General features: G+C 39.5%; 1 protein-coding gene across 3 annotated transcripts in view; it reads right to left on the bottom strand.

Moving 5' to 3' along the window:
* The window catches only part of Cfap221 (cilia and flagella associated protein 221), a 110,723-nt gene that overhangs the window by 85,451 nt on the left and 12,108 nt on the right, over nt 1–13,164 (bottom strand). For 2 of the 3 annotated variants that reach the window (XM_046456860.2, XM_058583273.1), the window contains exons 4-6: nt 4,325–4,411; nt 4,046–4,144; nt 2,170–2,270 (exon numbers count right to left, since the gene is read on the bottom strand). In XM_046456860.2, the coding sequence (XP_046312816.1) occupies nt 2,170–2,270; nt 4,046–4,144; nt 4,325–4,411 (287 nt within the window). Of the gene's footprint in view, nt 1–2,169; nt 2,271–4,045; nt 4,145–4,324; nt 4,412–13,164 lie in introns of those variants that run through there. The other variant, XM_058583274.1, reaches the window with a different exon arrangement.

Genomic DNA, 13,164 nt, shown 5'->3' on the forward strand with positions numbered 1-13,164 from the left:
TGTAGCTAAGCCACCAAAACACAATGGATGAAAACAGCAAGTTACCAAAGAACTTATGTGTAGCACAATTCCATCTATAGAAAGATCAAAAATGGGCAAAACTACAGAATGCATTATTGGGGGCATATGTGTCAAAACTGTTAAAGTAAATTTCAGGGAACAAAATTTTGAATCACAAGATTCAAAATAGTGACTACACAGCTACTGGCCATGTTTTATGCCTAATAATAAGTATTCGTTATTTTTATTCTTTAAAGTGTACAGATTATCATCCTCTTTTGTATGTATTATTCACTTAACAAATTTTAAGGATTTATTTTAAAACAAAAGTAAACAGAGAAACTGAGTCAGAAACTCACCAGGAAGGTGCAAGGTAGGAGAAGAGAAGAGAGTCACACAGGAGCTAAATTCTGGAGTTCCGCTCAGTACTACAGATGGTACTAAAAAGAAGAACTCTACAGCTCATGTGCATTGGTTTCCACCGCCACTCCAAGGATTCCTGTTGCTCCTCACACTAATGGAGGCCCCAGGCCTTCAGTGCTTAGCACCCCTGTTCCACGACGCCTGCGGCTCACTTGTCTCTGCTCCTGTCCCCCAGGCCTGCTGAAGCCCACAGACTTTGGCCACCTCTGGGCCTGTGACCAACCACAGGATGAGTCCTAACCCTTCAGGACCCCTCATCACTGACAAGATGCAGTCCATACCCTGCTGCACCATGGCTTCATAGATGCTCTCTTCCTGCTTGGAGTGCCATCCTCGGATAACCCAGATATCCGAGGATAACCTAGATGTCTCTTCTTGTGCCACTGAGAACTTTCTGCATCTCCCCAGTCAGAGCCGAGCGCTCCCTCTCTGGCCCACACAGCTCCCTGCGTGTGTCTCTACCACACACAGCACTTGGAATGGTGTCATCATCTGAGGACGGGTCCCACTCCCGGTGGACTCAGACACCTGCAGGACCATGGATGATGTTCAAATATCACCCAATCAGCACCTCACAGGCAGCCATTGGTCAGAGTGGACCCATGGAGCCCAGGGCTGCAGGTGCCTCCCCCGCCCCCAAGTTGCTGGGTGTGAACTCCTTAGTAGCTGAATCCCCGGGAGGTAGCGGGCAGGGGAGAAGCTGCCAGCTGGGTGAAGAGATGGGACGCAGGACAGCATTATTTCCCAACAATCTTAAGGAAATTTTTTCTTGATCTAAATTGTTTCTTGATCTACAATATTTGCGGTGTCTTGGCCCTAAGATTCTTTCTCTCCCCCATGGGAAATCATCTCCAATATGAGGACGTGAGCCAGTGAGGTATGCCATCGATTTATAAAAATTAAGTTGGTAAACTTTTATTCTGTCTTCAACAAGGAAAACCAAAGATAAGTCACCTTTTGGTACAGATAGTAACCAACTAGTATTATTAGAAGCATTTTGATATTTTAGCAACTGGCATGACCATTATATATCAATATCCAGTAGCTCAATATCCAACTTCTTTATATCCTTAGAGCACAAGGGCTGGTAATAGGCATTTAATAAGTATTTACCAAAAAAAAAAAAAAATAAGATATAATTAAATTTCAAAAAATGGAATCATTAACCATTTTTTCCAACAAGAAGGAGAAAATCTGAGATCTGGCTCCTGCAGTGAATGACTGTTGTCTGCCCTCCCTTCATCTAAAAGCAGTCTGGTTAACAGATGAGCATATGATCCAAGTTGGTCCAATAAGACGCAATCCTGAGTTTCTGCTTGACAACCCCAATTCCTCTAGCCCCTCAATCTCTCCTGTTGCCAGGCAAGGATCAGTAGCTGTCTTTCCCCTATGAGTGAGGACCTGTTGAGAAGGAAGCAGAGGACAGCAGAACCAGGACATGGGGAGAAAAAGGTTCCCACAAGGAATTTAAAGCCCCTACCTCCAGCCATGCCTGAAGACCTCCCCTGCACCTTTCAATAAAATAACCCAATGCATTCCCTTTCTTTGTTACAATAATTTGACTTTTTGTCTGTCTGTTTGTTTATTTGTTTGTTTGTTTTTGCTTTTTGCAGATAAAAGCCCAGTCTAATTCAGGTAGAAAGATGAACTTCCACTAGAAGGACACAAGTCTAAGTTTTCCTTTGTGTAAGTATCTCTTAACTTTTCAATCCTATGACCTTTTTCTGGTTCCTTTTTGTAACTCACCTTTTACCAAGGAGAACATTTGATAGATTTATAAACTTGGGAAAGTCCAGTGTGTTCATGACAGGATAGGCATGGATAGGGACAAGCAAAGTGTCATCCCCCTAAAATTAATGAGAAGAAAGTCAAGTTTGACATTCTGAAAACTGTAACCTTTAAAGACAAACTTGAAGATGCTTTATTTTCTATTTTATTTTTTATCATCTAAAAAAATTCTTAAGAAACTTCAGTGTATAAGTGCAACATTACAAATATTGAGGGTATTTTAGCCATAAAAAAGTGTAGGAAATTCATTGAAATGATGTTCATTATTACCAAGAAAGCTAATCATGTCCCACATAGATGTAATGATGATAACCTGTCTGCTTCTAGCTCAAAAGATCACAAGCTCAAAAGATCATCACTGATGACCTGAGGGAAAGAGAAACCAGCACAGAATCTCTGATCTAAACATCACAGAATAGTAAAAAAAAAAAAAAAAAAAAAATTTACTGGCAAGAGAGCCCAGAAACTTGCTTCCAGTTCTGCATAATGTTTGACCTTGAGCAAGACCTTTATTCTCTCTGGATCTGTTTCTTCCTGTGTAAAATGGAGACAATCATGCCTTTCTAAAAGGTGTTTTTAAGAATTAAAGTGGATGAAAATCTTAAAACTTAGAAGTACTGCATAAATATGAGGTGTTATTATGAGCACTATTATATCTGGCTGGAAATGTACCCTCGTACTCTGTACAATGCCCATTCTAGGAATTTTTCTTCTACTGAGTACAGAATATTCTTTCTGAAAACAATATTCTGGTTTCATTTTTATGCTTTTTTTTTAATGGAAACTCCATAGAACAACAATGGTTTGTCACAATCGTAAGGAAATGTGTTTCTTGATCTAAAATATTTGCGGTGTCTTGGACCTAAGGTTCTTTCTCTCCCCCATGGGAAATCATCTCCGATATGACGTGAGCCAGTGAGGTAATGCCATCGATTTATAAAAATTAAGTTGGCAATTTTTTATTCTTTCTTCATCAAGGAAAACCAAAGTCAAGTCACCTTTTGGTACAGCTAGTAAATAATAAGAGTGTTGCTTAAAAAGGAAAAACAAAAAAGAAACTCAACACTACTCTTCCAGTTTACTTTTTCTTAAAGATTTTTAAAATATTTTTGTTAGTGGTAGATGGACACAATACCTTTATTGTATTTGTTTATTTTCATGTGGTGCCAAGGATTGAACCCAGTGCCTCACACATGCTAGGCAAGTGCTCTACCACTGAGCTGCAACCCTGGTCCCTCCAATTTACTTTTGAAACATAAAGAATGCTCTTAACTTTGAGGCTTCTCAAGCTCCTAGATTCTCTGCAGTATGGAGAAAGGGTGGGTGGAGGTGGCAGTTTTAAAAGAAGGGACAACATGTGCAGCTGGCTCTGGCTGGAGACCGAAGGGTGAATGAGGAGGCCTAGAACAGATTCATACGAACAAACCAAACCGTGCACCCACTGGGGGTCAGGCCACCAGGCTCCACCTCCCCACAGGCCCTGAAGGCTGCCCCTGTTTTTATGATCACAACTTGGGTGTGTGTTGATTTTTCAGCAGAGCACTTTAAGGGGAGTGTTCAAGTCTCCACCACCTCCCAGTCCCACACAATAAAAGAGGTTTCTATACAGGACATGGCAGCACACAGTGTCTCCTGAACCTACCCAGGTTCGTAGCAGCCTAACACCCTGCCACCTTGGGTGTCCATCACTGGGCCACTCCTTCCTGGCCAGTCGGACTGCCCAGCCCAGGCTGAGAAAGCTCTGACCGGTCATTGCATTTCTTTCTTCCTCCCCCGAGGATAGAAATGCTGACCCCTCCCCACCCCAACAAAAACGCAATTTTAAGAAACTTACCTTACAGTGAATGCGGATGCAGTCATAATAGTATCGCCACTCATCAGGAGAAAAGGTAATGGTGACCATGAGGGACAAGCCAGGGACAAGACGGTGTTCCTGGAAAGCAGGTAGGCTCTTGTTGGGACAAACACCAGGCTCACAGACAGCAGCACTGTGGTGACAACATGCTATGCTCCCACCCAAACAGGGTGGAGACACACGAAACCACAACCCAGAAGAGAAGAGCGTGGCGAGGGCAGGTGACCCTGTGAGGACAGGTGATCCCGCGATGCCTACCTTTTTCACATAGCTGATCTGGAAGAATTTGGTTTGTGGAGGTAAAATATGAACATTTGTGTCTTCATCAGAAATATTGACCAGGTGCTGGTGAGAAAAAGACGCAGTTAGGACAGTGTTTCATTTATTGCAAATTCATCTCTATGATTAGTGATGTCTCATCTTGTTTAAGGGAATTTCAGGGTTTATAGTTTTTAAAATATTTTTTAGTCGTAGATAGGCAGAATACTCTTATTTATTTATTTATTTTTTAAAACATTTATTTACTTATGTATCATTGTTTTTTTTTTTTTAATGTGGATACATTAGTTTGTTTTTATGTGGTGCCGAGGATCAAACCCAGTGCCTCATGCATGCTAGGGGAGCACTCTACCACTGAGCCACCACCCCAGCCCCACTCTTATTTATTTTTATGTGCTGCTGAGGATTGAATTCAGTGCCTCACACCTGCAAGGCAAGTGCTCTACCACTGAGCCACAACCCTAGCCCCCTATTTTTTTAACTTTTAAAAAGACTTAGCTGGGCATGGTGGTACAGCCCTATAATCCCAGTGGCTGGGGGGCTGAGGCAGGAGGATTGCAAATTCAAAGCCAACCTCAGAATTCAGTGAGATCCTGCAGGTACTGGGGTTGTGGCTCGGTGGCAGAGTGCTTGCCTAGTATGTGTGAGGCACTGGGTTTGATCCTCAACAGGACCATGTAAAAATAAATGAATAAAAAAGGTCCTACCGACCTGAGTGGGACTTAGGCTCACAGTAGGCCCAAGTCCATCCATCCACCGGCAGCTACTCTCTGGACGGCCTCTTCCAACCAGCAGACTATTTTGGGAGCTCAGGCAGGATCCAGATCCTCCCACACCAACATATGTGGGACCCAGGCCCAAGGTAGGTCTGAGTTTGCCACCTGGGAGCCTAAGCCTAACCCACTTCCACCTTGAGACACTGCAGACATCACCATAGCCAACCCGACACAGTAATCCCTACCTTTTGACAACAGACAGGGCCTAGAAGCTGCTGCATCTCAGAGCAGGCATCCCAAAGACAGTGTAAGGCCCCATCTCTGTAAGACATTGCATCCATCTTGGGGGCACCTCCACCATTATCTTGAGTTACCTTGGCTATTGCTCCCACTACTTTTCGTTGAGTAGCATACATTAAGGGACGCCAGCAGGATCTGGAAGCCCAACATCAAGGTGAGGTACAGACAATCTGCATGGGTACTACAAGAATACAGGGTAGAAACTGTAATATCTCAGATCCAGGCTGCAAGAAAGGAAGACACATAGGCAGCATGAAAAAACAAGGGAGGAGAGTGCCCCAGAGAAACCAGGATACTACAATAACAGAACCCATGGACAGCGAAGTTGATGGAATGTCAGAGAAGGAGCTCAGAAGGTTCATAATTAAAATGATCTGTGAATTAAAGAATGACTTCAATGAACAAATACAGGTAAAAGTTGATCATTCCAACAAAGAGATAAGAGAGCAAATACAGGTAGCAAAAGATTACTTCAAGAAACAGAGACTCTGAAAAAAAAATCAGTCAGAAATCCTTGAAATGAAGGAAACAATAAACCAAATAAAAAACTCAATAGAAGGCATAAGCAACAGACTAGATCACTTGGAAGACAGAACATCAGAAGACAAAGTATACAATCTGGAAAATAAGTTGACCACACAGTGAAGATAGTGAAAACTATGGATAGAATATCCAAGAATTATGGGACAGCATCAAAAGACCAAATCTGAGAGTTACTGGGATAGAGGAAGACACAGAGATTCAAACCAAAGGAATGCACAATCTCTTCAAGGAGATAACACAAGAAAATTTCCCAGGCATGAAGAATGAATTGGAAAACCAAATACAAGAGGCTTACAGGACACCAAATGTACAAAATTACAATAGATCTACACCAAGGCACATTATAATGAAAATGCCTAGCTTACAGAATAAGGATAGAATCTTAAAAGCTGCAAGAGAGAGGAATGAGATCACATATAGGGGGAGACCAATTCATATCTCAGCAGACTTTTCAACCCAGAACCTCAAAGCCAGGAGATCCTGGAACAACACATACCAAGCTCTAAAAGATTCTTGGAAGTCAACCAAGAATCTTATATCCAGCAAATTTAAGCTTTAGATTTGATGATGAAATAAAAACCTTCTATGATAAACAAAAGTTAAAAGAATTTACAACTAGAAAGCCTGCACTACAGAACATCCTTGGCAAAATATTCCACAAAGAGGAAATGAAAAACAATGATGAAAATCAGCAGAGAGAGGGATTACACTAAAGGAAAATCTAATCAGAAGAGAAACCAAGTCACATTAAATACCAAAAATAAACAAAAATGGCTGGAAATCATTTCTCAATAATAACCCTGAATGCTAATGGCCTAAACTCACCAATCAAAAGACATAGACTAGTAGATTGGATCAAAAAAATAGACTCAACAATATGCTGCCTCCAAGAGACTCATCTCAAAGAAAAAGACATTCACAGACTGAAGGTGAAGAGTTGGGAAAAATCATACCACTCACATGGACTGTGGAAGCAAGCAGGAGTTTCCATCCTCATCAAATAAAGTAGACTTCAAGCTAAAGTCAATCAAAAAGGATAAAGAAGGACATTTCATACTGCACAAGGGAGCCACACACAAACAAGACTTAACAATTATAAATATGTACGCCCCAAACAATGGAGCATCTACGTTCATCAAACAAACTCATTCTTAAGTTCAAGAGTCAAATAGACCACAACAGGATAATTTTGGATGACATATAGAGAATATTTCATCCTTCAACGAGTGAATACACTTTCTTCTCCGCAGCACATTGATCCTTCTCTAAAGTAGGCCATATATTATGCCACCAAGCAACTCTTAGCAAATTCAAAAAAGTAGAGATACTATCCTGAATTCTATCAGATCATAATGGAATTAAATTTGAAATCAATGAATAAGGATCTTAGAAATAAGAAATAAAATCCATTCCAACATCTGGAGACTAAATAATATGCTACTGAATGAATAATGGATTGCAGAAGACATCAGGGAGGAGATTAAAAAAATTCTTAGAGGTGAATAAGAACACAGATACAACATATTAAAATCTCTGGGACACTATGAAGGCAGTTCTAAGAGGAAAGTTCATTGCATGGAGTTCATTCCTTAAAAGAAGAAAAAGTCAACAAATGAATGACTTAACATTACATCTCAAAGCCCTAGAAAAATCAAATCAAATCTACACCAAAAGCAGAAGATAGGAAATAATTAAAATCAGAGCTGAAATCAATAAAATTTAAACAAAATAAACAATTGAAAAAATTGACAAAAGAAAAAGTTGGTTCTTTGAAAAATTAAATAAAATTGACCTTTTAGCCATGCTAAGGAGAGAGAAAACTCAAATTACTAACATACGTGATGAAAAAGGAAATATGACAACAGACACTACAGAAATACAGAAGCTAATTAGAAATTATTTGAAAACTTGTATTCCAATAAAATAGAAAATATCAAAGGCATCGACAAATTTCTAGAATCATATGATTTGCCCAAATTGAATCAGGATTATATACACAATTTAAACAGATCAATTTCAAGCAACAAAATAGAAGAAACCATCAGAAGCCTATCAACCAAGAAAAGCCCAGGACTGGACAGATACACAGCTGACTTCTATAAGACCTTTAAAGAAGAACTAGTACCAATACTCTTCAATTTATTTCAAGAAACAAAAAAATAAGGAGCACTTTCAAATTCATTCTATGAGGCCATTATCACCCTGATTCCAAAACCAGGCAAAGACACATCAAAAAAAGAAAACATCAGGCCAATACCTTTAATGAATATATATGCAAAAATTCTCAATAAAATTCTTGCAAATTGCATACAAAAACATATCAAAAAGATGGTACACCATGATCATGTGGGGTTCATTCCAGGGAGGCAAGGTTGGTTCAACATATGGAAATCAATAAATGTAATTCATCACATCGATAGACTTAAAAATAAGAACCTTATGATCATCTCAACAGACGCAGAAAAAAACATTCAGTGAAATACAGCACCACTTCATGTTCAAAACACTAGAAAAACTAGGGATAATAGGAACATATCTCAATATCATAAAAGCTATCTATGCTAACTAAGCCCCAGGCCAACACCATTCTAAATGGAGAAAAATCGAAAGCATTCCCTCTAAAAACTGGAACAAGACAGGGATGCCCTCTTTCACCACTTCTATTTTACATAGTTCTTAAAACACTGACCAGAGCAATTAGACAAAAGAAATTAAAGGGATACAGATAGTTAAAGAAGAACTCAAATTAGTACTATTTGCTGATGATATGATTCTATACCTAGAAGACCCACCCCCCAAAAAAAAAAAAACTCCACCACAAAACTTCTAGAAGTAGTAAATGAATTCAGCAAAGTAGAAGGATACAAAACCAACATCCATAAGTCAAAGGCATTTCTGTTTATCAGTGAAAAATCCTCTGAAAGGGAAATGAGGAAAACTATCCTATTTATAATAGCATCAAAATAAATAAATAAATAAAATACTTGGGAACCAACTTAATGAAAGAGGTGAAAGACTTCTACAATGAAAACTTTTTACAGAATACTAAACAAAGAAATTAAAGAAGACCTTAGAAGATGGAAATATCTATCTTGTTCTTTGATAGGCAGAAGTAATATTGTCAAAATGGCCATACTACCAAAAGCACTGTACAGATTTAATGCAATTCCAATCAAAATCCCAATGACGTTCTTCATAGAAATAGAAAAAGCAGTGATGAAATTCATCTGGAAAACTAAGAGACCCAGAATAGCTAAAGCAATCCTCAGCAAGAAGAGTGAAGCAGGTGGCATCACTATACCAGACCTTAAACTATACTACAGAGTAATAGTAACAAAAACAGCATGGTATTGGCACCAAAACAGACTGGTAGACAAATGGTACAGAATAGAGGACACAGAGACTAACCCACATAATTTCAGTTATCTTGTATTAGACATTGGCACCAAAATGTACAATGGAGAAAAGATAGCCTCTTCAACAAATGGTTGCTGGGAAAACTGGAAATCCATAGGCAACAAAATAAAATTAAACCCCTATCTCTCACCATGCACAAAACTCAACTCAAAATGAATCAAGGACTTAGGAATAAAATCAGAGACCCTGTGTCTAATAGAAGAAAAAGTAGGCCCTAATCTCCACCATGTCAGATTAGGCCCCAACTTCCTTAATAAGACTCCTATAGTTTCTGATGTTAAAAAAAAATAAGACTCCTATAGCTTAAGAATTAATATCAAGAATCAATAAATGGGATGGTTTCAAACTAAAAAGCTTCTTCTCAGCAAAAGAAATAATCAGTGTGGTGAATGGAAAGCCTACTAATTGGTAACAAATTCTTACCACACACACATCTGATAGAGCAATAATCTCTAGAATACATAAAGAACTAAAAATCTTAACACCAATGAAACAAATAACCCAATCGATAATGGGCCAAGGAACTGAACAGACACTTCTCAGAAGAAGATATACAATCAATCCACAAATATAGGAAAAAATGTTCAATATCTCTAGCAATTAGAGAAATAAGACTTCCTCTCACTCCAGTCAGAATGGCAGCTATTAAGAATACAAACAACAATAAGTGTTGGCGAGGATGTGGGGAAAAAGGTACACTCATACATTGCTCGTGGGACTGCAAATTGGTGCAGCCAACATGAAAAGCAGTATAGAGAATCCTTGGAAAACTGGGAATGGAACCACCATTTGACCCAGCTATCCCTCTCCTTGGTCTATACTAAAAGAACTTAAAAACAGCATCCTACAGGGACACAGACACATCACTGTTTATAGCAGCACAATTCTAAATAGCTAAACTGTGGAACCAACCTAGATGCCCTTCAGTAGATGAATTATTAAAGAAAATGTATATATACACAATGGAATATTATTCAGCAATAAAAGAGAATAAAATCATGGCATTTGCAGGTAAATGGATGGCGTTGGAGAAGATAATGCTAAGTGAAGTTAGCCAATCCCCAAAAAACCAAATGCCGAATCATTTCTCTGATTTAAGGATGCTGATCCATAATATGCTGGCACGGGACGATTAAATGAACTTTAGAGAGGGCAAAGGGGGAAAGGAGAGGGAGGGGAAGGGAAAGGACATAGGGGTAGGAAACATGGTGGAATGCGATGGTCATCATTATCCTAAGTACACGTATGAAGATACGAAGGATGTGACTCTACTTTTTGTACAATTAGAGATATGAAAAGTTGTACTCTATATGTGTAATATGAATTGTAATGCATTCTGTTGTCATATATGATAAATTAAAATTTAAAAAATTTAAAAGTATTCTGTCCATCTATAACAAAAAATTAAAAAATAAAAAATAAAGGATGGGAGATGTGACCCAGTGGTTAAGGGTCCTTGGGTTCAATCCCTGGTACCAAAACAAATAAATAGACTTGAAATATATCATACACCATTTAATAATAAAATAGGCCTGCTGCCCCTGAGATGTACTGTCCTTTACACACCCCCTTTATCCTAGACAGTTTTCTGCTGAACTCAGTCTGGTCCTGAGAGGTCACCTGAGCAGAGAAGCTGGCCGCCAACTCCCACAGGCTTCCTCATTATACCACTGACTCTGGGGTCAAAGTCTAGGTCAGAGGTTTGGCCTGTCACTGGGGCCCTGGACTCTCAAGCCTGTTGCCTGAGGCCTTATGTTCATCAAAGCCCTAAATCAGACATTATTTCCTGACAAGACTACAATGGTGTAACAGATGGTTACTTGTTATATGGGAATATCCTTCAAGTGCCACAATTTTGACCCTGTTTTGTTATATTTTCTCTTTTTAAAACATGCTAAGTGCCTAAAAATTAAAGTATCCCAATCCTCTCTTGAGTTGCAAGAGGCCCCGCAGAGGGAACAGTCTTGGTGAAGGTTGGGCTCCCAGGGGCGAATACACAAGAGCAGCCCTTCCAAGAGAGACTGGGAGGACAGGGGTGCTAGGCCCATCACACTCAGAGCTTGGGTGGCAGGACCCACCAGGGAAGGAGAGGTGCCATGGACCTGGTCAAGTTGACAAAGGCCTTTGGTCTCAAGCTGGTCATGGGGAAAAACTGTGAAGGCCAGGAGCTGGGAGTCCAGGGAGAACTGGGGGCAGAAGTGGCTCTATCACCTTTTACTTAGAAGTCATTCTGCAAGAATATATGGACTGGTTTGTGTCCCCAGGATTGGAGGTGGGGGTGGGGAGTGGGTGTAGGTAGCCTTCAAAAAAATGAGCAGTGTGCACTCTGTGAGCGCTCAGTGAGTGCAGAGAGATCCCGACCCAGAGTCCCCACTCCAGATGCAGTGACTACAGAGCTTCAGTGATGCTCACCAAAGTGGGTGCTGGAGGGGCTTCTGCATTAGCAGAGGGATGCTGAGAACATGCAGATTAACTAGAAATATTATCCTGGCATTTCCACTCTCCAACAAAAGGAATGTAAGAATCTGGAGAGCCCAGAAGCCAGACACCCTTTAGAAGGAACATCTGAAGGCCTAGGACTCCCTTAATCCTGTATTTTGCATTTTGCAAAACAAACAAAGAAACAAAAGCAAAAACAAAGAAAGACCCTGAGGGGCTGGGCTCAGTGGTGGAGCACTTGCCTGTGGGGGGGGGGGGGGGGGGGGGGGGGACAAAACAACCCCGGAAAAACTCTGTCAGCCAGTTGCAGTATCCACTGCAGTATCCACTGCAGGAGCTGCAGCTGGGACTTCCTGAGATTAGAAGTACCATGATCTTTCAAGCCTGTTTGTTAGTAAGTGTTTACGCACATGGCAGAATTTCTTCTCCTACAGGATGAGTGTCCCTTTGAGTGTCCCTTATCCAAAATGCTTGGGACTAAAAGTATCTTAGATTTCAGATTCTTTTGAATCTTGGAACATAAGCATGTACATAATAAGGTATCCGGGGAACGGAGCTTATGTCTAAACCCAAAATTCATTTATGTCTAAGTGTATACCTTATACATTTAGCCCAAAGATAATTTTTGTACAGTACATGTTTTTAAAGTTTTTTTAAGATTTAGTTTTTAGTTGTAGTTGGACACAGTACCTTTATTTCACTTATTTATTTTTACGTGGTGCTGAGGATAGAACCCAGGGTCTCACATGTGCCAGGCAAGCACTCTACTGCTAAGCCACAACCCCAGCCCTCATGTTTTTTAATTTTAATAGTCCATGCCTAGACTTTATTTTAATAACATTTAACAACTCAATACCTCCTTATTATTACCATTTCAGCATATAATCGATGTAAAATTATTAATATTTTATATTCTTTAGTTTGTACTAAGTTTTTTAAACCCAGTGACTATTTAATACTTACAGCATATCAATTCTTTTTTTAAAAAATATATTTTTAGTTGTACATAGACACAATAGCTTTATTTTATTTTTTTTATGTGGTGCTGAGGATTGAACCCAGTGCTTTCTACATGAGAGGCAAGCGCTCTACCACTGAGCCAGAACCCCAGCCTCTAGAGCATATCAATTCTAACAAAACACAGTTCAGGCGCTCAATAGTAGTACTGCATCAATTAGCTAGATCTATCATATAAATATATAAAAATATATCTATTATATAGATCTACTTTTATAAGCAAACAATTGAAAGCAAACAACAATAATTTGGTGCCATTTATAGGGGAGATGAAAAGTTAGAGAAATACACAAATTAGAACAATGAGATACTATTTTTCATCTGTCATATTATCAGGGTTTTTAAGAGAAAGAGAAAAGAGTATGGAACTTTTTTCCAAGTTCTTTT

The sequence above is a fragment of the Marmota monax genome, unplaced genomic scaffold (genome assembly GCF_021218885.2).
Source record: "Marmota monax isolate L192 unplaced genomic scaffold, Marmota_monax_Labrador192_F-V1.1 WCK01_AAM20220418_F8-fsc00121, whole genome shotgun sequence".
Taxonomy (NCBI): domain Eukaryota; kingdom Metazoa; phylum Chordata; class Mammalia; order Rodentia; family Sciuridae; genus Marmota; species Marmota monax.